Source organism: Rana temporaria, chromosome 3 (assembly GCF_905171775.1).
Source record: "Rana temporaria chromosome 3, aRanTem1.1, whole genome shotgun sequence".
Lineage (NCBI taxonomy): Eukaryota > Metazoa > Chordata > Amphibia > Anura > Ranidae > Rana > Rana temporaria.
In genome coordinates this window covers 492,702,251-492,729,266 of record NC_053491.1, presented here as the reverse complement: position 1 = coordinate 492,729,266, position 27,016 = coordinate 492,702,251, and the positions used below count along the sequence as shown (strand labels likewise).

General features: G+C 47.7%; 1 protein-coding gene across 1 annotated transcript in view; it reads right to left on the bottom strand.

The window, feature by feature from the left end:
* Positions 1 to 2,230: 2,230 nt before the first annotated feature.
* Positions 2,231 to 27,016, bottom strand: part of LOC120933810 (activated CDC42 kinase 1-like) — a 47,653-nt gene continuing 22,867 nt past the window's right edge. The window contains exons 2-12 of the mRNA XM_040347208.1: positions 24,148 to 24,483; positions 23,904 to 24,056; positions 20,346 to 20,623; positions 20,063 to 20,189; positions 17,638 to 17,784; positions 16,322 to 16,416; positions 13,839 to 14,003; positions 13,699 to 13,763; positions 11,327 to 11,721; positions 7,818 to 7,913; positions 2,231 to 3,365 (exon numbers count right to left, since the gene is read on the bottom strand). Of these exons, the coding sequence (XP_040203142.1) occupies positions 3,243 to 3,365; positions 7,818 to 7,913; positions 11,327 to 11,721; positions 13,699 to 13,763; positions 13,839 to 14,003; positions 16,322 to 16,416; positions 17,638 to 17,784; positions 20,063 to 20,189; positions 20,346 to 20,623; positions 23,904 to 24,056; positions 24,148 to 24,483 (1,980 nt within the window). The 3' untranslated portion in view covers positions 2,231 to 3,242. The remainder of the gene's footprint in view (positions 3,366 to 7,817; positions 7,914 to 11,326; positions 11,722 to 13,698; positions 13,764 to 13,838; positions 14,004 to 16,321; positions 16,417 to 17,637; positions 17,785 to 20,062; positions 20,190 to 20,345; positions 20,624 to 23,903; positions 24,057 to 24,147; positions 24,484 to 27,016) is intronic.

Here is a 27,016-nt window from a genome sequence, read left to right as displayed (position 1 = left end):
AGTGTCACCAGCAAAGCACCCCCGCACCATCACACCTCCTCCTCCATGCTTCACGGTGGGAACCAGGCATGTAGAGTCCATCCGTTCACCTTTTCTGCGTCGCACAAAGACACGGGGGTTGGAACCAAAGATCTCAAGTTTGGACTCATCAGACCAAAGCACAGATTTCCACTGGTCTAATGTCCATCCCTTGTGTTCTTTATTCCAAACAAGTCCCTTGTGCTTGTTGCCTTTCTTTAGCAGTGGTTTCCTAGCAGATATTCTACCATGAAGGCCTGATTCACACAGTCTCCTCTTACCAGTTCTAGAGATGTGTCTGCTGCAAAAGGTGGAAGAACCTAGAATATGAAATATATTTTCAGTTGTTTCACACTTGTTTGTTATGTATAATTCCACATGTGTCCCTTCATAGTTTTCATGCCTTCAGTGTGACTCTACAATTTTCATAGTCATGAAAATAAAGAAAACTCTTTGAATGAGAAGGTGTGTCCAAACTTTTGGTCTGTACTGTAGTTCTGTGTGCATTACTGCCAGTTTAATGCCATATAGTTCTGTGTGCGTTACTGCCAGTTTAATGCCATATAGTTCTGTGTGCGTTACTGCCAGTTTAGGGCCATATAGTTCTGTGTGCGTTACTGCCAGTTTAATGCCATATAGTTCTGTGTGCGTTACTGCCAGTTTAGGGCCATATAGCGCTGTGTGCGTTACTGCCAGTTTAACACCATATAGTTTTGCATGCGTTACTGCCAGTTTAACGCCCTATAGTTCTGTGTGCATTACTGCCAGTTTAACGCCATATAGTTCTGTGTGCGTTGCTGCCAGTGTAATGCCATATAGTTCTGTGTGCGTTACTGCCAGATTAATGCTATATAGTTCCGTGTGCGTTACTGCCAGTTTAACGCCATATAGCTCTGTTTGCGTTACTGCCAGTTTAACGCCATATAGTTCTGTGTGTGTTGCTGCCAGTTTAATGCCATATAGTTCTGTGTGTGTTACTGCCAGCTTAATGCCATATAGCTCTGTGTGTGTTACTGCCAGTTTAATGCTATATAGTTCCGTGTGCGTTACTGACAGTTTAACGCCATATAGCTCTGTGTGCATTACTGCCAGTGTAATGCCATATAGTTCTGTGTGCGTTACTGCCAACTTAATTCCATATAGCTCTGTGTGCGTTACTGCCAGTTTAATGCTATATAGTTCCGTGTGCGTTACTGCCAGTTTAACGCCATATAGCTCTGTTTGCGTTACTGCCAGTTTAACGGCATTTAGTTCTGTGTGCGTTACTGCCAGTTTAATGCCATATAGTTCTGTGTGCGTTACTGCCAGTTTAACGCCATATAGTTCTGTGTGTGTTACTGCCAGTTTAACGCCATATAGTTCTGTGTGCGGTACTGCCAGTTTAACGCCATATTGTTTTGCAAGCGTTACTGCCAGTTTAACACCATATAGTTCTGTGTGCGTTACTGCCAGTTTAACACCATATAGTTCTGTGTGCGTTACTGCCAGTTTAACACCATATAGTTCTGTGTGCGTTACTGCCAGTTTTAAAACAGAGGATTAAACTTAAACTACGTAGAGGGTTCTTCACTGTAAAGGCTCATACACACGGTAGGACATCCAACAAAATTTCCCTTGGATTTTTGTCCTAATTGATTTGTCCGGTCACACCCATAGCATACACACAGTCAGACTTTTCTGCAAACTTTTCTAAAAGTTTCCTAACATCACATGTTTTTTTTTGCTCTTTTCTGCTCTTTACCGCCACCCTTTAGTTATTCTGCTATTGTTTTTTGCTTTTAACATTGGTTTTGAGCATTCGTATTTGCACTTTGTCCAAAAGTTGGTTGGATTGCTGTACACACGGTCACACAAAGCACCATCAAACTTTTGTTGCCGAAAAGTTGGTCCGTTCGCAGACCCAACTTTTTGTTGGATGAAACCAGAAAAAGTTGGTCTGATGGAGCGTACACACGGTCGGACAAATTTGAAAAGTTGCAGATTTTGAAGTTGGTTGGCCAAAAGTCCTACCGTGTGTACAGGGCTTTAGAGCGGCAAGGATGTGGAATTTCCTTCCACAGGCGGTGGTCTCAGCGGGGGCATTAATGGTTTCAAGAAACTATTAGATAAGCACCTGAATGACCACAACATACAGGGATATACAATGTATACTGACATATAATCACACACATAGGTTGGACTTGATGGGCTTGTGTCTTTTTTCAACCTCACCTACTATGTAACTATGTAACTATACTATGTAACAATGTAACTATACTATGTAACAATGTAACTATGTAACATTCAATGTGTCACACGTTGATCTTACTCTGTAATGGTTGGTGTTACTCCTCTACTTGGAAAACACCAACCTCAAGATGGCGCTAAGTGTTACGCCAACCACAAGATGGCACCCAGTGTTTCACCAACCACAAGATGGCACCCAGTGTTTAACTAACCACAAGATGGCACCCAGTGTTTCACCAACCACAAGATGGCACCCAGTGTTTAACTAACCACAAGATGGTGCACAGTGTTACACCAACCTTAAGCTGGGGCACAGTGTCACACCAACCACACAGCGGCACAGAGTGTTGCACCAACCCCAATATGGTGCACAGTGTTACACCAACCCCAATATGGTATGTAGTGTTAATCTAACCACAGGCGTAGTGTTACACCAATCCCAACATGGCAGTGCCAGTTGATCTATGAGCAATAAAGCAATCTATAACAGGAAAACCCTCAGTGGAAGCTGACCATCGATGATTCCTCCGTGATGTCCTAACACAAGAGCACCACCGATAAATGTGACACCATTCTGAAATGTAGAACATGCCATTTCCAAGTTGAACGCCTGAAAGCACAGTCTGGTTCCTCTCGAATTGGATACGTCTTTCAGATGAAGCTGAGACAAAACATTTCGCATGGTGCTGCCCAATTTTACTCTTCAGCCAAAGCAATTCCTTCAGTGAAATTCCTTCAATGAAATTCCTTCATTACCGGCATCCGAATGTGCTGGGATGTTAGGAGTGAATAAAATGGCAGATGGGATGCTGAAAACATGCCAAGATCAGAATTCGGAAAAAAAAGTCAACCAATGCATCCAGAAGCTTTCTTTGTGTGTAGAGTCAGAGCTGTGATGGTAAATCCCGGTACCTAGAGACCTGACCTTCGACACCTTTCTAGGTCTTCAGGAATTCGGAATAGTTCTGCATAAAGGGAAGAACCTTCATTCAGTCCCATTATCGAGGGTTCCTATGTCGCAGGACGTAGCTTGAAGCCGCTTCCAGGTTCCAGTTGAAGTTCTCTAGGATTCGGCGACACTCCTCCTTACTGTACTGGCTCATGTTGTACAGATGAACCACCTGAAGAGAGAGAAGAAGAAATTCGATGATACACAGAGAAGAACCTCACATGTCAATTCTACAAAAACGCAATCCACTTCACCATTTGTCATATAACAATCCACCATCCATTAAAATGTGACGGATCTGTCATATTAAATACTGTACCAGGGTGCCCCACATTCACCATGCACAATGTTGCATAAATTGTATAAATTCGAAATCCATGAAATAGTCATAATAAGTCAGTTAATCAAAGTGCAAAGGATTTCTCCTGTAGTGAATATGGAACCGGAAATTTACACCTCTTTTCCCCATTAATGGGGGGGTTGAGAATTCCCTCCAACTTGTTCCATCAGTCCCACTGGGGTTGTAATTCAAGATGACTCCAAGTTGAGTTGTTATAACAACCCAACCTTTTGACATACCAATCAAACCCTTTGACCATCCTAACTTCTGAAAACCCTGCCTCATGGTACCTTCAATTTCTGACCACCCCACCTTCTGACCACCCTACTTTCTGACCATCCCCCCTTCTGACCACCCAACCTCCAGACAACCAAACCTTCTAACCATCCTAACTTCTGAAAACCCTACCTCATGGTACCTTTAATTTCTGGCCACCCCACCTTCTGAAACCCTACCTTCTGACCACCCTACGTTCTGACCATCCCCCCTTCTGACCACCCAACCTCCAGACAACCAAACCTTCTAACTTCTGAAAACCCTACCTCATGATACCCTCAACTTCTGACCACCCCACCTTCTGACCGCCCCACCTTTTGACAACCCTACCTTCTGACCACCCTACTTTCTGACCATTCCCCCTCCTGACCACCCAACCTCCAGACAACCAAACCTTCTGACCATCATAACTTTTGAAAACCCTACCTCATGATACCCTCAACTTCTGACCACCCCACCTTCTGACCGCCCCACCTTTTGACAACCCTACCTTCTGACCACCCTACTTTCTGACCATTCCCCCTCCTGACCACCCAACCTCCAGACAACCAAACCTTCTGACCATCATAACTTTTGAAAACCCTACCTCATGATACCCTACAGTTCTGACCACCCCACTTTCTGACCATCCCCCCTTCTGACAACCAACCTCCAGACAACCAAACCGTCTGACAACCCCACCTCCTGACCACCCTAACTTCTGTAAACTCTACCTTTGTGATCCCCCTACATTCTGACAACCCTCGCCTTCTGACCACCCTACTTTATGACCATCCCCCCCTTCGGACAACCCAACCTCCAGACAACCAAACCGTCTGATAACCCAACCTCCTGACCACCCTAACTTCTGAAAACCCTACCTCATTATCCCCCTACCATTTGACCACCCAACCTGCTGACAACCCTCACCTTCTGATGGCTTACACATTGCGAGGGCGGACCCTCTTCCTTTAGAGCCACAGCAATAGTATCCTATTGCTGTGGTTCTGTGGCTCTGAGGAAGAGGGTCCGCCCTTGCAAATGAGCCGTGATTGGTGCCGTCTGGTTCCCCCGGTCATCTGGCCCAGGTCGCAGGCATCTAGAAACATCATTCGCTACTGCCGGAGGGTTGTTAAGCCATATTTTAAAGCTTGTTTGTGAGTAGTTATTTTATCTGTATATTTATGAATAAACCTTGCCATTGGTAAAGCACAAGATCGGTGCGCCCTTCTTTTCTTTCTATAGTTTCAGCCTCAAGAATACCCCCCATTGTTATGAGGAGGGCAGCAAGACTTTAGTCATCCCCCTACTTCATTAGAAGGCTCTGGTTGTGCCATTTGGTGACTGGGCTCCCGGATACAGGAGAAAGTTTGTGTTTTTGCTCCTACCATCTGACAGCCCTCACATTCTGATTAAACGACCTTCTGACTATCCCACCTTCTAACCACCCCATCTTCTGACAATCCCCACCTTCTGATGGCCCTAACTCCTGACAATCCTGCCTTTTTACCCCCCCACCCACCCTCTGATCACCTCACCTTCTGACCGCTTTCATCTTCCGTCTACCCCAGCTCCTGACCACACCACCTTCTGACAATGCCCGCCTTCTGACCACACCACCTTCTGACAATGCCTGCCTTCTGACCACAACACCTTCTGATGACCCTAACTCCTGACAATCCTGCCTTTTTAGCCCCCCTTCCCCACCCACCCTCTGATCACCTCACCTTCTGACTACTTCCATCTACCCCAGCTCCTGACCACACCACCTTCTGACAATGCCCACCTTCTGACCACAACACCTTCTGATGACCCTACTTCCTGACAACCCCACCTTCTGTTTCCTCCACCTTTCAATCTCCCTATCATCTGATCACGCAACCTTCTGACAACCCCCACCTTCTGGTGAAAGATTCTCTTCTACCCCTAAATGTGTATTGATTCTTCTTTCTAGGCAACTCTTGTTTCTTAAGTAACAATATAGTTGCAATTCTTTATAATAACTTTAGATCTTAGTATGGAATTAGATTTTGCTCTGAAATGTCTTTATAAAGATTTAACCTTGAATTTCATGGTGGTGGTGGTGCTAAGGGCCCATGACATTTGTGTCCAAGCAACACAGTATGGTGGAGGGCTGTATCAGTCAGCAAGAAGCTTCTCTAGCAAACTTATAAGTGTCAAACTCCAATTAAAATTTTCCATCTATGGATCTTCTGCTCCCTTTTGCTATATTTTCCAATAGTTTTCATTGCTAATTTAATATTGGTACCTTCAGGGATATTATGCCGATCCATTGGTTTCATTGATTAACCTGGACCAAGAACACAGATGATGGATAAAGACTTTCCTGATCTCCACACTTGTTCTTGTCAGGCATGTACTGGCCATTGGGACTACCGGGAGTTTCCTGGTGGGCCGATGGCTTAGTGGGCCGGTTTGAGTGACATCCAGTCAAAGTAATAGCTGCACGGCCCACGCAGCCATTACTTTGAGCACTGCTGTACTGCAGGGACGGACTGACCTATGGGCACTGTGGGGCCCCATGACAGCTGCAACACTAGCACTGGAGGCGGCTGCAATAGGACATCTCACAGCATGCTGTTCCCCACAGGCCCCTCCTTCCCTTCCGTCCAACCCAGGTGCTTGTACATGACTTCATCTGGGACAGACAAGAAGAGAGGAGGGGCCGGCACAGAGCAGCGCGCCAGGAGAGGTCTTATTGCAGGCATCAGGTGAGGCTGTGTACTATGGCCATCACTGGGGAGGGGGGAGCAGAGGCAGCCAGTACAGATGTAGGGGGCCCGGGCTCCAACAGGAGGCCCCATGATACTCTCAGGTTTCCCCCCCACGCTATCCCCCTCTGTCCTCCAGCTCCCACGCTGTCCCCCTATGTCCTCCAGCCCCCACGCTGTCCCCCTCTATACTCCAGCCCCCACACTGTTCCCCTCTGTCCTCCAGCCCCCACTCTGTTCCCCTCTGTCCTGCAGCCCCCATGCTGTCCCCCTCTTGTCTTCCAGCCCCCACGCTGTCCCCCTCTTGTCTTCCAGCCCCCACGCTGTTCCCCTCTGTCCTCCAGCCCCCATGCTGTTCCCCTCTGTCCTCCAGCCCACACGCTGTCCCCCTCTTGTCTTCCAGCCCCCACGCTGTCCCACTGTCCTCCACCCCCCACGGTGTCCTCCAGCTCCCACGCTGTCCCCCTATGTCCTCCAGCCCCCACGCTGTCCTCCTCTGTACTCCAGCCCCCACGCTGTCCCCCTCTGTACTCCAGCCCCCACGCTGTCCCCCTCTGTACTCCAGCCCCCACGCTGTCCCCCTCTCTACTCCAGCCCCCACGCTGTTCCCCCTTTCTACTCCAGCCCCCACGCTGTCCCCCTCTTGTCCTCCAGCCCCCACGCTGTCCCACTGTGTCCTCTACCCCCCACGGTGTCCTCCAGCCTCCACACTGTCCCCCTCTGTTCTCCAGCCTCCACACTGTCCCCCTCTGTCCTCCACCCCCCACGATGTCTCTCTGTGTCCTCCATCCCCATGGTGTCCCCCTGTGTCCTCCACCCCCCCCCCAACAGTATATATACTGCAAAATTAAAGTTGGCCGGTCTGGATGATGTCCAGGGAAAAATTGCTGTCCCAGTCCAGCCCTGGTTCTAGGTTAGTAATGCAGAAAGTATTATAACCAACCTGGCAAACTAGTATTCATAGAAGGTCCTCAATGGCCACCAGGTAATATCTCACAAGATTGTACTCAAACCTCCAAACTATTCTCGACCTGGTCAGTTCCAATCTTTGGATAGGCACCCAAAATGAGGGTCTACTAAATATTGGGTGTGATTTTGTTTAGATATTTGGGTAATTCTAATGTTGTGTATGGTGAGAAACTCACTCCCATTCCTCTAATGAAGAAAATGGTTTTACACTCCATGAAGAAAGCTTTGTTCCAACCACCAAGGATAAAGAGGAGACATTTGTCAGCGTCTTCCGATCTACATTCACCAATGAGTTGAACAGTTTTCTTATTTATTAGGAAATTGTCACCTTTAAGTGCTTGACGGCTCGCGTCACCTCCCCTCCAAAGAATCGCAGGGCTTCATGGCACTTCCCTGGTGTGACGCCATGGATCTGATCTTCCACCTGCAGCAAAGTAGAACATTGATATTATACAGAATGTCCGCATCGGCCAGGATTTCATTGGTGCCTGGATAATGCACCGCTTACATTAAAGTGTACCTGTCATGAAAAGAACATGGAGGCTGCTGTTTTGGGTCAGTGTCTGAGGAGCAGTCACAAATAAATTCACTTTACTGTTGATCCAATGACTTTTATTGGACGTATTATTTATGGATCTGTCGGCATCAAAGTGATCTGGGGGATCTATATCTTTATGAGGCATCATACTCATGTGGCCATGCCACTTGGAAAACATCTATTTCCTTATTAAAAAGGGATCAGAGGCCCATTGTAGCAGCTTAAGCTATTCTGACTGTTGACCAGCATCCGATGAAGAACATCAGTAGATAAGACCAATCTGGGGCAAATCTTTTTGTAACGGTCAGGGGTTAACACCGTTTACGATATTCCATTCCACCAACCCAAGACAGCTTATCCGACACTCCACAATCCAGCAGACACGATCCATATGGATTTTTCCAGACTAACGAGACACAAGCTCTGTTCTTTGGTTCCAAACAAATGAATACTTTAATGATAAACTCAGCTCTTCTTATACAGTTAGCAACCAAATATGGACAATGACTCAACTCCACCCACAGCATGACACAAGGAACTTCTCACCTGCTACACAATACACATTCCTTTGTAGACGTAAGTCAGACGTCTAACCTTTAGAGGGTGCTAAGTCACAACACATATTATCATCAATAGAACTTCACACAATGAAAGGTTCTTGAGAGGCAGACTTAATTAGCACAATAGACAATAGAATGCAATCACAGCAAGCTTTTATCACTACAGCCAGGTAGACTTAATTAGCACCTCAACAGTCTATGTACCGCATTGAATGAGTCACTCTCCTATTGACCTGTTGGGGTCAGAATTAACAACTTGTAATATTTCAAGCAATCCTGCAATACATGAATTATCATTATTGTCCCATCTCATGTAATTCATGATATCATTTCTCAGTCATCCTATGTCCATATTGGACATATGATGACCCTAGACCCAAGAGTCATTAGTGAAACTGGCACAGGAGTACCCCCTCATCCTTCAAAAGTCTCTGGGTATCACGGGCCATTCCGTTACACTTTTCTTCTATAAAACATTCAGCTCATCACTACCCACAAAGTACTGATGTACCGAAGTACAAAGTACTGAAGGCTCACCAAGACACCCAATCATCTAGATCCGGCATGTCCAAAGTCCGGCCCACGGGCCAATTGAGGCCCGCGTTCCGGTTTAATGTGGCCCTTTCTGGTAATTTGGATATATATCCCCCCAGGGTCATGAAATATATATACTGTATCGGCGCTGCCTCAGAGGGGGCGGGACAAGCGCCATCAGATTATATACAAGAGAATCTCTTGTTTACTCGGCTGCCTCTGTAATAGGGAGTCCTGTCTCCTGGGCTGCCATTGGACGACTCTATGATTGGTGGTGGGACTTTGTATTAAAGAGTAAACCGGAGATTCCCCTGTAAGTAAACTGTTGGTGCTCGTCCTGTTCCCTCCGAGGCTGCAAATGGGCATCGATCAGGTTGCACTGATGGCAATGGTGAGGCTGCATTCATGCCACATGTGAGGCTGCATTGATGGGCACTGACCCTTATTTTGCTTCCCAGTCCTTAATTTATTTAAAATATTTTTTTTCCTGAAACTTCCCTCAACGTGAAGGTGCATGTTATACACCGACGTGCGTGTTATACGCCGATAAATACGGTATATACAAATAACACGCTGTGAAGAAAATAGACTTTATTCTGGATTTTCTCATAGGTTCTGTTTGTTTTTTAAGAACCCCTGGACCGATCTGGGTGAAATTTGGATATGTTGGTCCCCCAGATCGGAGCTATCAGGGGATATGTAATTGTAGGGATACCTTGTGTGGAAAGGGGTGCTCCAACTTTTGGGAAACTTGGGGTGCTCTCTGCCTGGAGATAATTGGTTTATTCCTTAACTGATATCAATATCTCCCAGGCAGAGCTTGCTGTGATAATATCGTCTGCGGTGTCATGTAAATGAACTTTCGTCTGTCTCTCAAGAAGCATTCATTGTGTGAATTTCTATTGTTTAGCAGGTGAGAAGAGCTTATCTCTGCATCACCTCGTCGGGGTAACTGACCAGTAATTAACACATGTGGATTACATCGGAGACAGGACGTCTGTTTCCTTAGAGGTCGTTAGTAAAACCATTGTATGATGTTGTGTGAGGAGATTGTCATTGTTCATCTGATTACTTCAAGTATTCCTTTTGCTGTATATAAGACCTGCCTCTCATTAAAGCTATTGTAGATCTGGACACCCTTCATGAAGTCTTGGCTCATGTTTGGGGGGAACATTCATCTTGGAAACTGCATTCATCTCCACTATCCCCCTACCATCTATGGTAGCGACAATCACTTATGCTCGGCGATTGAGGGACGGAAAGAAGGCCGCAGTACCTTAACCACTGCAGGTCTTAACACACGCCCAAGCTCAACCTTAGTCTTGAGCATCGCTCTGGGATTCTTGGGGCACAAAAGATATCCATCACCACAAAGGCAAGAGAATTCTTGTTGGGCAGCCTTGGAGGAACACACTTATTAGACCGAATTTTAATGGTTCAAAGAATGTCAGGCAAAATGGTCGGTCCTCACGCATGTTCACTTCATTAAATCTGGCTCTTGAAAAAAGTTTGGACACCCTTGATCTAGATGAAGAATATCAAGGAGGGTGTTGCATCTTAAAAAGGAAGGACTCCCAATACCTGAAGGTCTACTTCATGTAGATTGGCTAAGGAGAGACAAAGGGACCTCTCTGACCCATCTCTCTTTCATCTTTCCTCCAATCTGAGGCCTCGTACACACGACAGAGGAACTCGACGTGCCAAACACATCGAGTTCCTCGTCGAGCTCAGGGATGAAGCCGCCGAGGAGCTCGGCGGGCCGCCTTCTCCCATAGAACAACGAGAAAATAGAGAACATGTTCTCTATTTTCTCGACGAGTTCCTCGGCGGCTCCATCGGGCCAAAAGTGTACAGACGACAGAGTTTCTCGGCAGAATCCGGGTTTGACCGAGTTTCTCGCCGAATTCTGCCGAGAAACTCTGTCGTGTGTACGAGGCCTGACACTTTTTATGTCCTACACATTGAATTTCATGGTTCTGAGATCCTCATGCCACTCTCTGCTTCAGGCTGAAGACCTTTGGGGAATCATGGGAGCCAAAAGGGGACAAAGGGGCACCAGGAGAGATAGAGGAGTGCTTAACACCAGAACTCCAGGCCTGCAAAGCTAATTTAATGTCATTCCCTTCAACAGCACCCCTCCTCCTGTCCGCCCAAAAAGCTTGCATATGTTTTTAATAATGTGTAGACCCCATTTGGTGTCCTCACCTCTTTGATCTTTCTCAGCAGTTCGCTGTGAGTCATTTTGCTGCTGCATCTTCGAGATTTACATTCTTGTGTCACTTTAGTGACAATCGGGGCCTCTCCTGGATCCAAATTTGGGTTAGACGGAAACTTGTTTTTCTTATTGGAGTTCAAGAACTGATTGGGGCAATGCATGGTGGGCACAGCCAGAAACCTATCCTTGGAGGATGTTGTTTTAGGAGGCATTAGATTTTCCACCAAATTCTGTGGGGGCTGGTCACTCAGTCTTCTTGCAGATAGTACACGGGGTGCAGGTGCAATACAATTCATATCTGGTCTACAGGGCTTAGGCGGGGGCTGGCTATGAAGCTTGTCCTTTGCCTTACAGTCATGAATGTTCTCCAGACTTCTAGATATACCTGTAGGTGCAATTCAGATAAATGTGAGAGAGAAGACGTGAGAAGAATGGAAGAAGCTGAACAAAATAAACAGAACTAATGACAGAGGTTGGAAAATGTGACAGACCTACCCGGGACGGAGGATTTTGGAGGGGACTGAATGCTAGCCTCTTGCCTTGCGATCATGGGCCCTGGTATTTGGGGGAACGGTGCTCTTTGTGAGATGTATGCCTGGGGACCCTTGATGTAATGTTACTTTGGATTCGGGTTCATGTCCCGTCCCCCCCCCCCAGGACACACAGACTCTGGGAACCCTGTATATGTCATATTAGAAATAGTGATGCTGATGTCAACTCCAGCCACCTGTCTGTCTGTTGCCTGCTATAATGTGTTTATTGTAAATAAGGCTAGTGTGGGATCTAAGTCTTTCACCCATTGTTGTTCGTGTTAATTAACTCTGCTATTGAGTGAAGGAGTTCTGTGTTGATTTATGATAATGTGTATTGTAGTTAGGGAGCTAGGAGACAGCCAGGCTAGGAACTCAAAGATCATGCCTATGAGTCACCTAGGCTGTCTAAAGCAGGGGTCTCCAAACTTTCTAAGCAAAGGGCCAGTTTACTGTCCTTCAGACTTTAGGAGGTCCCGTCTAGGGCTGGTGGGAGTAGAAAATGTCCTGGTGTCCACTGGGAGTAAACCACGCCCTATCTTTGGTGTCAGCGGAAGGAATAGTGGCCCATTGTTGGTGTCAGTGGGAGGAATAGTGGCCCATCCTTGGTGTCAGTGGGAGGAATAGTGGCCCATCGTGGGTGTCAGTGGGAGGAATAGTGGGCCATCATTGGTGTCAGTGGGAGGAATAGCGCCCCATCATTGGTGTCAGTAGGAGGAATAGTGGGCCATCATTGGTCTCAGTGGGAGGAATAGCGCCCCATCATTGGTGTAAGTGGAAGGAATAGTGGCCCATCGTGGGTGTCAGTGGGAGGAATAGTAGCCCATCCTTGGTGTCAGTGGGAGGAATAGTGGCCCATCGTGGGTGTCAGTGGGAGGAATAGTGGCCCATAATTGGTGTCAGTGGGAGGAATAGTGGCCCATCATTAGTGTCAATTGAAGGTACTGTGCCCTTTTGGTAATGCTCCATATGCCCCATTGTTGGTGTCAGTGGATGGAATGATGCCCCAAGGGTCAGATAAAGGCAAGCAAAGGGCCGAATCCGGAGACCTCTGGTCTAAAGGATTTGTAATTAGCTCATGTTAATTTATGTTTCTGTGTATTGTTATGCCGTGTACACACGATCGGATTTTCAGCCGGAAAAACCTTGGATGGTTTTTCCGACGGAATGCCGCTCAAACTTGGATTGCATACACAAAGTCACACAAAAGCTCTCTGAACATCCAAGAACGTGGTGACGTACAACAGTACGACGAATCGAGAAAATGAAGTTCAACGCTTCCGCGCATGCGTCAAATTTTTTCCGAGCATGCGTCGGAATTGCTACAGGCCATCGGAATTTCCGATATGATTTTTTTCCGTCTGAAAATTTGAGAACCAGCTCTCAAACTTTTTTGGGCGGAAATTCCGACAGCAAAAAGTCAGATGGAGCCTACACACGGTAGGAATTTCCGACCAAAAGCTCACATCGGACTTTTCTTGTCGGAAAATCTGACCGTGTGTACGGGGCATTAGAGTAGTAGGAGGTAAGAACCTCCTCCTCCTCAACTGTATATAAGACTTATATTCTGGTTCTAATAAACTGTCTGATGTTTTACCTACACTGAGCAACGACTAGAGAATGGGAAAGCTAAGGGGGTCTTGCGTGTGTGGTACCGGACAGAGGAGCGATACGGCGGACAGACTCATCATGAGTACGGGGGTCCATCACAGAAGATAAAAATTTATTATAACTGATGAAGGTAAGGCGAGGAGAAAGGAAAGAAGGGAAGACGTGCAAAGAAGAGGCGAGGAGATGGGAAGGGCCAATGTTCACCACACAGAGACACTTACATCGACGCAGCATTACACCTCTAGGACCACATCTTCTTCGATCTTCCTTTGCCTTGGCTCTCATGCTGAAAAAAGCAAGAACTGGTGAGTACGTGAGAAGTACTGTCACTTCCTTTACTCAGAGGTGGCAAGAGACTTACTCTTTCTGTGAGTCTTCATTCCTAAGAGAAAGCTTCTCCAGACTCTTGGGCGAGTGCAAAGAGTTACAGGCATTGTTAAAGTCCTCCGAACAGATGACACTGGCGGGAAAAAGTCCAATTTGAAGAGTCCTCTTATTCTGTCCCCTCCAGAGCTTAGAGTCAAACCTTTGGGAAGGAATTTACAAAAGTGTTATGTAACAATACGAGGAATGTAAAAGTACTAGTGCAAAAAAATATATAAAAATGTTGTTGAAAATAACATCTACAGTGAAACCTCGGATTGCGAGTAACGCGGTTAACGTGCATTTCGCAATACAAGTACTGTATATTTGAAAATCCTGACTCGGTTTGCCAGTGTTTCCTTGCAAAACTAGCAGGATTCAAGCCACAGGGGTGTAGGACCACGTTTGGCCTGAGGTGCGGGGGGCGCCAGAGCACAGCGGTTCAGCCGAGATGTCCCAGGGATTTTCCGAATGTTTCCAAGGCTCTCCGGTGCCCCCCCAACCTCTGGCCACATGCTGTATTGCATGCCATAGAAGTCAATGCGGAACAAATTATTTTCGTTTCCATTGACTTCTATGGGGAAAACTTACTTCAATATGCGAGTGCTTTGGATTATGAGCATTCTCCTGGAATGGATTATGCTCGTAATCCGAGGTTCCACTGTATCTGGGTTGGTTTTTATATACAGTATAGTTGCCACCAGAGAATCTAAAGCTGGAACAGTCATGCTCGTCGTAGTCGATGACTCATCGTGTTCTTGCCATTCAAAAGAACAGCGGTTCTTTTGAATGGCCCGTGTGTACACTCGGCGAGCAAGGAAAGCTTGCAAGGAATCTCGTCAGGAAAACCAATGTTTTTTTACCTGACGAGATTCCCGGCCGTGTGTACAGGGCTTTATTCTTTCTTTCCCTTTGTTCCTCCCCCTCTTTTCCTCACCCTTCCACGTATTCTCTAATTCTATTCCTTCTCTTACTCTTTGGTGGGGAGGATTGTGGGGGGAATGGGATGAGTAGCAGTGCTGCTGGGGAGTTGGGATGAGTGGCAGTGCTGGCGGGGAGTTGGAATGAGTTGCAGTGCTGGCAGGAAGTTGGGATGAGTTGCAGTGCTGGCGGGGAGTTGGGATGAGTGTCAGTGCTGGCGGGGAGTTGGGATGAGTGTCAGTGCTGGCGGGGAGTTGGGATGAGTGTCAGTGCTGGCGGGGAGTTGGGATGAGTGGCAGTGCTGGCGGGGAGTTGGGATGAGTGGCAGTGCTGGTGGGGAGTTGGGATGAGTGGCAGTGCTGGCGGGGAGTTGGGATGAGTAGCAGTGCTGGCGGGGAGTTGGGATGAGTTGCAGTGCTGGTGGGCAGTTGGGATGAGTGGCAGTGCTGGCGGGGGGAATGGGATGAGTGGCAGTGCTGGCGGGGAGTTGGAATGAGTGGCAGTGCTGGTGGGGAGTTGGGATGATTTGCAGTGCTGGCGGGGAGTTGGGATGAGTGGCAGTGCTGGCGGGGAGTTGGGATGAGTGGCAGTGCTGGCGGGGAGTTGGATGAGTGGCAGTGCTGGCGGGGAGTTGGGATCAGTGGCAGTGCTGGCGGGGAGTTGGGATCAGTGGCAGTGCTGGCGGGGAGTTGGGATCAGTGGCAGTGCTGGCGGGGAGTTGGGATGAGTTGCAGTGCTGGCGGGGAGTTGGTATGAGTGGCAGTGCTGGCGGGGATTTGGGATGAGTGGCAGTGCTGGCGGGGAGTTGGGATGAGTGGCAGTGCTGGCGGGGAGTTGGGATGAGTGGCAGTGCTGATGGGGAGTTGTGATGATTTGCAGTGCTGGTGAGGAGTTGGGATGAGTGGCAGTGCTGGGGGAGTTCTGATCAGCCATCTTGGGTGCTCTTGATCAAGGTTATCTGCTAATCTGAGAACTGTAGTGGGGACTTTTAATGGCAACTCTAATCACAGCCTGGTAGAGTCACTCACTGTGTCTCCAGCTATGTGGTGTCTCGCCAGCAGTGACACCTATGCCGAAATCAGGAGATAGGGTCTCCTCCGGCTCCTCCCACTTCACATTCCTCACCAGTCAGCAGTCCTCTAGTCTCTCCTCCCACCCATGCCGTGAACTGAATCGGCTGCTGCAAAGAGGCTGAGTGGGCGGCTGTGGGCTCCAGGGACAGCCCTGCTGGGCGGCCACGAAAAAGCCTGGGAGAGCGGTGCGGGCTTCAGTAACAGCCTAGAATTCGGTGACCCCTAACAAACTGTAATTCAACCCTCGAGGGTGTCCCGATCCCCCAGGTTGAGAACCACTGAAGTAGACGGATCATGAATAGTTGACCATATATGGAAGATAGTGAACGATGAATGGATCGAGAATGTTCAGCAAGGAAACATTGATAATATATGGTGGGAAGACAGATAATTCATTGTTAGAAGATGACTGATGACCAGTTCTTAGCTGGGAGGTGAATGGTGGATGGAGGTACATGGGCACAGAGAACAATTTTTTTTTCCTTACCCAACTTCAATGATAGTGACGACATCCCCGGGATCCAGGGGCAGAGAGGAGGAATTGTTAACTTCCTCCAGAAGTCGCACCTCAAGAGGTTTCGCCTGTAGAATTAAGAAGATTTCTATTAAATGAGAAACTATCAAGAGAGGTCATGTAAGGAGTAAGGAGTAGTATTGGAGTGCAGCACTGAGGAAATTACAGAAATTGAGACTTTATGTAGCGCCCCCTTACTTTCAGTATGGGCACTACGCTAAAGTTAATGGGAATGGGAGAGTTCATTTTTTGTTAGTTTTTGTTTGGGAGCCACGTCGCACGACCGCGCAATTGTCAGCTAAAGTGACGCAGTGACGAATCGCAAAAAGTGGCCCGGTCATTGGGCAGCCAAATCCTCCGGGGCTGAACTGGTTAAAAGAAGAAAGATCACCAGCAGAGGTAAAAGCAGAGGTCAATCACTTCCTAGATCTACAGTACCTGCCGCCGATTTTGTATTTCCAGCGCGATGGGACCGCGCTGGAGTTCGCAGCTGCGAGGCTGTGCTTCTCGTGCTCGCCTCCCCCACGAGATGCAGCGCATCCATAGGAATCCATTGGGGGCGGCGAGCGGGAGGAGTGTCAGAGCTTGGCGCTGCCTCCCATGACGGGGGTCGCTGGCGGCCAATATCGCCGCTGCTGAGCCGGGACATTGTACAAGGTACTGTATTGCAGACCAAAGCACAAGGCGATAACAGAGACAGATGATCCAGATGTATTTATAATGAGAGAGGAGGCCAAAGTTAAAGACAGACCCCCGAGGAGTAAAGGCCAAAAATGGTGATAGTCTTCCGAGTCCATTGCATGATAGGGTAGAGGAAAATATGTATGTATACAAAAAAAGAGGCTCTCCTGGACAGAGGCATAGCTTAAAGCTTGTGGGCCCCGATGCAAAATGTGACCTGGCCCCTGGGCTGTTCTCACCCTGTGCTCCTCCTCATTCAGGAAATGGCTCACAGCTTGTCCCCTGCCAATGACAATGGAGGGGTGTGGACTGTGGAAGGCAAAGTGGAAGCTCAGTACTGGAACGTGGCTGTGGGGCCCTTGGGCAGATCGGAGATGGACTTTGTGGAGGATATGATAATATGACAGGGAGGCTGCAGGGGCCCCCTGGAGCTAGGGGTGGGGTTTGCGATTGTGACCCCTGCAACCCCTTATGCTACGCCCATGCCCCTGGATCCCTACAAGGGTACACACCAGGGAAACATTGCAGACAGTTCATGGGCAGTCCTTTCAGAATTAGAAGATGATATTAAAAACAGATCTCTTTGATACAATTGACAAGTCACTCACCTCTTGCAGAAGGCTGATGATAGAGGTAAAATTTGGTCTCTCTTTCGGTATGTATGCCCAACATTTCATCATCACATTGTACAAATCAGGAGAACAATCTTCGGGGCACTCCAGCCGCTCAGAATCTCTTTCAATTGCAGCTAAAATCTGGAGAAATGGAGACAGTTACCAACGACTGGGAAGGTGATTGGTGGTACTCTACAGCCTAATGCTCCAAACTTTCTAAACCAGGGAGCAGTTTACTGTCCTTTCAGATTTTTTTTTGTTTGGGGGGGGGGGGGCAGATTCTGACCAGTGGGAGTAAGCAATGCCTCAGGCTTGGTAGTCAGTGGCACTATATATTTTTTTTATAGCACCTGAGGTCAGTAGCAGGAGAAATAGAGCCCTATCAATGGTGTCATGCCTGCATCAGGAAAAATATCTTCTGGACTTGCAATACCAACATTGTCCACTAGATGCCACTCTAACAAAAGACTATGGATGGGCAGTGTTCTATGGTTAATACACATTTCCTGTCATATCACTGGGAACTAGCTCCACTTCCTATTACAACTCTCTTTCATCTTCTCCACTGGGACAGACTGTAGGGGAGCCAGCTAAGCCTACACCACATGTTCCTGAGTAGGGATGAGCTGAACACCCCCCCCCCGTTCGGTTCGCACCAGAACCTTCGAACAGACCGAACGTTCGCGCAAACTTTAGAACCCCATTGATGTCTATGGGACTCGAACGTTCGAAATCAAAAGTGCTCATTTTAAAGGCTAATATGCAAGTTATTGTCCTAAAACCGGTTTGGGGACCCGGGTCTTGCCCCAGGAAACATGTATCAATGCAAAAAAAAGTTTTAAAAACGCACGTTTTTTCTGGAGCAGTGATTTTAATGATGCTTAAAGTGAAAAAAAAAAATGAAAAATTCCTTTAAATATCCTACATGGGGGGTGTCTATAGTATGCCTGTGAAGTGGCGCATGTTTCCCGTGTTTAGAACTGTCCCTGCACAAAATATCATTTATATAAGAAAAAAGTCATTTAAAACTGCTTGCGGCTTTAATGTAATGTTTGGTCCCTGCAATATGGATGAAAATCATTGAGAAAAATAGCATGGGTTTCTCTGCCCCCCACCCCCCCCAGGTCATTACAAGCCCCTTTGGCCCTATATACTTTGAACAGCAGTATACAGGCGGTGCAAACAAGACAGGGACGGTAGGTTTGTTGTTAAGTAGAATCTGTTCGTAATTTTGAACTGTTACTTCTTTAAAGTGTAGCTCCAGCCAAAAAAATCTATTTTTAAGCTTTTCTGAAAACATAGAGAAGGGTTATCACCCCTGTAACATTTGTTTTGCTGTCTGTGTGCATCTGTTCAGAAGATTGCACCTTACTTTCTGTCCCAAAGACAAATTATTTTTAGAAAATGTGGGTTTTTTTGTGAAACAAGGATTGGTGATAAAGCATCAGTGGACAGGAGACGCCTCTTACAGAAGAGAATTTCTCTTTCTAGGGGTAGATTTCCTCTCACTTCCTGTTGTCTCCTTATGTTTGCAAGTAGGAGTTGTTTGTAAGTTGGATGTTTGAAAGTAGGGGCCTGCCGTATATACTCTGCAGAAATTTGGCCCCTAGGTGTTGGTGTTGCCACAACACTGTAAGCCCTCACAATTAGTCTTGGTGGGCGCTGGAACGACCTGCTGTGTGAACTATTATATCAAGAATTGTAATTACATGCCATTGTTGAACAGTGGTAGAAAAAGCTCTCCATTTTTTGCAAGCTGTGATTGGCCAAGCATGCGGGTCATAGTGCATGCTTGGCCAATCATTAGCCAGCAATGCACTGAGATGCCGCAGTGAATTATGGGCTGTGACATGCCACTCGAATTCGGCGCAAACGGCCCGTAACGTTCAGATTTCGACGAACGATCGAACATATGATGTTCGAGTTGAACATGAGTTTGACTCAAACACGAAGCTCATCCCTATTCCTGAGAAAAATCCTGGTCCTTCTAAGGCAGCATCGCTGGTATGCTTAAGATTATTTACCTGTATACTTAATGGGCATTTGTTTGTGTTCATGTAATTCCTATATATTCATTTATCTGTTTATTTTTAGTTTCACCATACATCCACGCACGTGTACATCCTATTTTTATATGGCCACCACCTGTTCATTGTAAATAAGATCCAAAGTTACAGACAGTCTGGTTATTTTAGGATTGAAGGTTTAAACTGTATGTTAAGCTACATACACGCCAGGGGCAAACGTGTAGCGAGAACAGAACAAATGGCACTAATGGGAGGAATAGTACCCTACTGTTGGTGTCACTGAGAGGAATTATGTCCCACTATTGGTGTCAGTAGCAGGAATAGTGCCCCAAGAGCCAGGAGAAGGAAGGCCACGATATGCAGACCACTGCTCCACAGGATCGGTACATTACCTGTTTCCCATTTAGGCCAAGCCAAGGGTCTTGTCCATAGGTGAACATCTCCCACATGGTGACCCCGAACATCCAGACATCGCTTGAGTGTGAAAACTTGCCAAACTTCAAGCTCTCCGGAGCACACCTACAACACAGAGGGAAAATAACGGACTGATCAGTGATTAAGACTTTCCAAACAGAACCCAACCTTAGATTTGGTTAGCATCTTACTCCTCACAACAGGAGGACAGATCCTTCACTCGATTCTACTACCCAACTATGTGCTGAATTCCATCCTCACCATGCGAAGGGTATCTTTCGGTGAGGAGACATGGTGTAATGATCAGCATTTGTCGCCAAGATCCTCGTCAATCCAAAATCCCCGATCTTTACCGTCTTTTCACTGACCACCAATACATTCCGAGTTGCCAGATCCCTGTGGATGAACTTGCATGCCTCAAGGTAGCTCATCCCAGAGGCAATTTGGTTGGAATATAACCACAAGAGCTGCAGAGAATACACGCCATCAAAAGAGTGCAGGTGATCGAGTAAGGATCCGAGCGGGGCCAACTCTGTGACCTGAGACACAAAGATAGAAAAGAAAGTCCAAATGATACAGATACAGTATATACATAATACCTTTGTGACCATTCAGAGGGATACACAGGACTCCCTTTCTGTGTCACCCTACAGGAGGATGTCATTATGATTGGGGGGGGGGGGGGTTGATGTTCCTTCTGTATTTGGGCCTCTCTTGTGTAAATTACATTTAGGGCTCACTTACACTTGCTTCAACTTTAAGGCCTTGTACACACGAGGAGACATGTCCGATAAAAATGGTCCGCGGACCGTTTTCATCGGACATGTCTGCTGGGAGCTTTTGGTCTGATGTGTGTACACACCATCGGACCAAAATCCCCGCGGACAGAGAATGGGGTGACGTAGAAGACACCGACGTTCTCTAACACGGAAGTTCAATGCTTCCACGCATGCGTCAAATCAATTCCAAGCATGCGCGGGATTTCGGGCCGCTGGTTATACGTCATAACCAGCGGACATGTCCGATGAATCGTACTAACCATCGGACACGTCCGACGGACAGGTTTCCAGCGGACAAGTTTCTAAGCATGCTAAGAAACTTTTGTCCGCTGGAAACCTGTCCGCTAGGCCGTACACACGGTCGGACATGTCCGCGGAAACTGGTCCGCGGACCAGTTTCAGTGGACATGTTCGGGCGTGTGTACGGGGCCTAACACACATTAAAGCGCCTACCATTTCAATATGCTTCTAAGATGTGTTTGTGATGCTTTTTTGAAGCTTTAATGAAGCTTAGCAAATGCCCTATATGTGTTCTGTAGTACCCCTGTTCAGCAAATCCTTAGCTCATTGGCACCTTTGTTCAACCGATCCCCAGCTTATTAGTACCCTCGTTCAGCAAATACCCTGTTGAGTAGTACCCCCAGCTCTGCAGATACCCTGTTGGGTGGTACCCCCAGCTCTGCTGATGCCCCATTCAGTAGATCTCCCCACTCAGTAGTAACCCACAGCTCTGCTGTAGTAGCCCCCAGGTTTGCTGATCCCCGCTCAATAGTAGCCCCCAACTCTGTGGTTCCCCCACTTAATAGTAACCCCCAGCTCTGCTCATCCCCCACTCAGTAGTAACCCCCAGCTCTGCTGATCCTCTTGTTTGCTGATCCTCTTCTCTCTATGGTAGCCACTCTGCTCCCGCTATATTGCTCCCACGCTGCATACCACATGTGACATTGCTAGTTTCAGCCAGCTCTCTATGACCTGAAGAAGGGGCTTATTGTCCTTTTTTAGTCTTTGCAGCTGGCTCTTCACGTTTCTTGGGCACAGTGGTCTCTGGCTTGGCTCTCCTTCCCAGCGTTGCCCATAGCTTGTGGCCGTCGGGCTCCACTTCTGCCCAGTTTGTGATAACATCCCTAGGCGATGGATCACGCTACACAGCCACCAGGCCCTGCCAGTTCTACCTGCATTGGTATCTCCAGGCGGCCAACCCATACACCCATGAGCCAACCTCACCAACACCCCCCCCCCCTCAGTGGGTCATTGTGCTAGGACACAGATCTCCCTTCCATCCCGGGAGTTTGGCTGTGCACAACCTTTGTCTCACAGTCCAAGCTGACATATGATATTAATATCCGGATATTAATAGCAGGAGCCACCCTGTCACTCTTGCAGCTTCCGCCTACAGGTATTTCCATTGGGTTAACACCATCCCTTGCCTCTGTATGCCCTTGTTCAATCAATAAACTTCCATGCTTTTAGCAAGGAATGGCATTTTAATTATTTTCCTGTGGTACAGTGCTTTTTTCTAAAAGTTTGGGTTGTCTATTTGGTCTCATTGGTTATGAGTATTGGGATAAAAAATAGGCCCAGGCATTTTAGAATGAGCAGCCCGGGGGGGGGGGGGGGGGGGGGGGCGCGGCGGCGGCGCTTCATGGCGGCAGTTAATGATGGGATGTGGGGTTCCAGCACCCTGCACCTCTGGACCCCTTTACATTACACAGCACCTTGCACCTCTGGACCCCTTTACATTACACAGCACCCTGCAACTCTGAACCCCTTTACATTACACAGCACCTTGCACCTCTGGACCCCTTTACATTACATAGCACTGCACCTCTGGACCCCTTTACATTACACAGCCCCCCACAGTTTGTTACACAGACACCCCCCTAACAGTTCTGGACCCCCTGCATATTACACAGACCTCCCTAAAGTACAGACTCCCTCCCTACAGTACATACCCCCTCCCTACAGTACAGACCCCCTCTACATTACAGACCCCCTCTACATTACAGACCCCCCTGTACAATACAGCCCCCCTACATTACATACCTCCTACAATTCATACCCCCTCTACAATACAGACCCCCTCTACAATACAGACCCCCCCCCTACAATACAGAACCCCCCCTACAATACAGACCCCCCTACAATACAGACCCCCCTACAATACAGAACCCCCCCTACAATACAGACCCCCCCATTCAAACCCATTATGAACCATAATGACTGCATGTCGGGGTCCCCTGCCCCTGTGTAGACATAAAGGAGGAGGGGGAGGCAACTTCACTCTGCTCGGCTGTGTGAGACAGCTGAGACTGATCAGAGCCGCGGCTACCATACCAGAGAGAAGGGGATCGTTGCAGGTCCCGGCCCCCTAATGTGCCAACTGGTGTCACTGTCACTCGAGTGCGGCTCCGACTCGCAGCTGAGAGTGCACTGGGGGAGACGTGACATGCGGCCCGCGGGCTGCCGTTGCCCACCGGGCATATGCCCTGTATGCCTTATGGCCAGTGCGGGCCTGACTATAGCGTTCCCATGTTGCACACTACGTGTGCGGTCTGCTAGTTGCTCTGCTCTGGTCCAGATCCCATTCACCTTTCTGCTGCTCCACACTGTGCACCAGATGTGACGTCTGCACCAGACACTTCCATAATATATACACATGAACCGAAAGTGTCATCTTTCAGGTTCATAGGTCGGTTTCCCAGTGCATCCTGGGATATCTCATACCTGCAGTACCTCCAAAACAAAGCAAAGCTAACTAGGAAAAAAGGCTTCTCAAATGTTGTGGGTAAGCTCTATCGTAGACTTCTATGGAGGCTTTGGAGACACTTTGAAGCACCAAGAAAGCGACATGGGGGTATAATTTTTACAGCAAAGCAAACACAACCTGTGACCAGGACTGTAAGGTGACCATTTTATTTATCAAAGGAGCTTTGATTGCTACTCAGAGAGCTTTAATAAACCGCGTCCAATGCCACGTTTTGTGTAAACCAAACCTAACTCTCTCCCAGTTACCCCAGTAAGTTGAGTGTCACTCACTCACCATTTTCATTGGTTGTGTAAGATCCACTCCATAGAGTCGGATGAGATGTGGGTGTTCCAAGGCGTACATGGCATTCACTTCCCGCAGAAAATCCTGAAGGGCTTCAGGGTCACAGTTGGCGTTTGCATGGAGGATTTTCACAGCAACACCCACCTGTAAAGATGTAGTAGATGATTGAGACAGAACATGATGGGGGGGCAGAGACCTCAGAGAACTAGTAACGATAAAGGAAGGGAATACTCACTGTTCTTCCTTTGGAAATCCTCCATTCCCCTCTCTTGACCACCCCAAAGCAACCGCCCCCCAGACGCTCCAATAGGTTCAGGTCTCGGTCATTGATCAGGCACTTCAGGGAGCAGCCAGTGATTTCCAGGGAGGTTGTGGGAGGTTTGGAAGCAGGAGAATGGGCAGAGGGCAATGGGCAAATAGGTGGCATAGAGCGGGATGTGGAAAGGGGGGTTGTGGGAAAAGGTGATGAAGTAGAGGGTAATACGATAGTCGGAGTCTGGAAAGACGTTGGGGTATTCATCAAGTCCCGATTAAATGGTGGAGGGATATCTTGTCTTCTTGTTGCAAACATCTAAAGAAACAGAAAAAGCAGAAAATACGACAATGTTTAGTCTCGGATGAACTGCTTTTAGCTACGACTCTCATTGGCTAAATCTAAGCCGACTATGAAGCAGGTTTTGGCTGGGGTACTCTGGGAACACGAGAACTTTAGATAGCAGCACAGCTGTAGGGTAGGGGCACAAGGGTGCTTGGTGTAATTCCCCGAATTGTCCACTAGACATCACCATTGTTAGAGTCGGTAGCCCTTATTGTGAGAGAAGCTAGAAGTTTTGAGAATGACACAAATATTATTTTCACAAAGTCGGCTTTCTCAGTGTTTTTAGATCAATAAATAAATTCATCAAAAAGTGTCCAAAGACGATAAATCAATAAAGTTCACGGTGCAAAATCAGTCCAAGTAAAATGTGAACAGTGCAAGAAAATGCTTGAAGTAAATGGGGTGGATTCAGGTAGATTTGCGCCTTCTTACGGAGGCGCAGCGTACTGTTTTTACGCTACGCCTCCGTAAATTACGTGCGCTACGCTTCATTCACGAAGCAGTAGCTCCGTAATTTGCGCGGGCGCTCCGTAAAAATGGCCGGCGTAAGCGCGCGTAATTTAAATGATCCCGTAGGGGGCGTGGATCATTTAAATTAGGCGCGTTCCCGCGCTGAACGTAGTGCGCATGCTCCGTCGGGAAACTTTCCCGACGTGCATTGCGGCAAATGACGTCGCAACATGAATGTAAATGGCGTCCAGCGCCATTCACGATTCACTTACGCAAACAATGTAATTTTCAAACATCGCGACGCGGGAACGACGGGTATACTTAGTATTGGCTGCCCCTGCTAATACGCGGAACCCGACGAACGTAAACGATGTAAAATGCGTACGGCGGGCGCGCGTAGGGTTGTGAATCGGCGTGAGTATACAATTTGCATACTCTACGCTGACCACTACGGGAACGCCACCTAGCAGCCAGCGTACGAATGCAGCCTACGATACGACGGCATAAGAGCCTTATGCCAGTCATATCTTAGGCTGCAGTCGGCGTATCTAACTTCCTGAATCAGGAGCAGTCGATACGCCGGCGCAACTAAGCAATTGCGCTGCGTATCTATGGATACGCAGACGCAATTGCTTACTGAATCCAATGTGTATATACGCATGGGTCTTCAAACTACGGCCCTCCAGTTGTTCAGGAACTACAATTCCCATCATGCCCAGTCATGTCTGTGACTGTCAGTGCATTACAATGCCTCATGGGATGTGTAGTTCCGCAACAGCTGGAGGGCCGTAGTTTGAGGATCCCTGATATACAGTATATGGCCCCAATCTTCTTTTGTAACCGTATGCCACCCAACACCCAGGTGCGCACTCAACTTCAAATCTGCCTACCGACAGGTAAGACCTCAGATATGGAGGCCTGGCTGCATTTTTTAGGAGAGGTCTCTGCTGCGGTGAATGGGGCTGCATTTTTAGGAGAGGTCTCTGCTGCGGTGAATGGGGCTGCATTTTTAGGAGAGGTCTCTGCTGCGGTGAATGGATAGCACACTTCAGGACACAGAATAAGGGCTCTGGTAATGTTTGTAAAAGGTTGGATATCCTATGAACCTGCTTAGCTGCAATTCAGGGACTGTGGCACAGGAACCAGTAGAACTGGAAATAACTGGTGTCTGATTTGCATTGGTTCCCCTAATGTTTGGGAAATTTTGTGAATCATATCCAGTAAGTGTAATAGATAATTTGGGTTCTCTGTTCTGCAACTCAACTTGAAGAACACCCATTAGCCCCTCTGACACACCTAGTAGAGGGAAAGGTACTGCAAGCACTAATAAGAACATGAATATAAATACATTTAACTCAGGTGTGATTTAATACCAGGAAATAGACACTTGCTAAGTGGGACTAAGCGCAATCATGGCTCATTGCGCTTAGTCCCACTCCAAAATATTCTCCCCATAGTGGCCATTTGCTGTGCAATATCGCCATGGAGAGAGATAGAACAGGGCTCTGTTCAGTGCTACTAGACAGATGGACCCGGATTCACAAAGCACTTACGCCGAAGTATCTTGAGATACGCCGCGTAAGTGTAAATATGTGCCGTCGTATCTGTGCGCCGTGCCCACAAAACTAGATACGCCTTCCTATGACTGACGTAACTTGCCTACGCCGTCGTATCGTGGGCGCATATTTACGCCGGGCGGCTTTTGCCGCTCCCATAGATTTTCTATGCGCAAATAAGGGAGATACGCCGATTCACAAACGTAGTTGCACCCGGCAACCACCCCGCGGTTTGCGTAAGTCGTACGTCCGGCGTAAAGTTATTCCCCATATATGAGGCGCAACTCATGCTAAGGTATGGACCAGGGAACACAGCCGTCGTATTTTACGTTGTTTACGTAGTACGTGAATAGGGCTGGGCGTAGGTTACGTTCACGGCGTGAGCAGTGATCCGTCGTATCTAAGGGAGTAGTTCCGACGTGATTCTGAGCATGCGCACTGGGATGCGTCCAAGGGGCGGCGCATGCGCCGTTCATTTTAAGTACTTCTATGACGCTTGG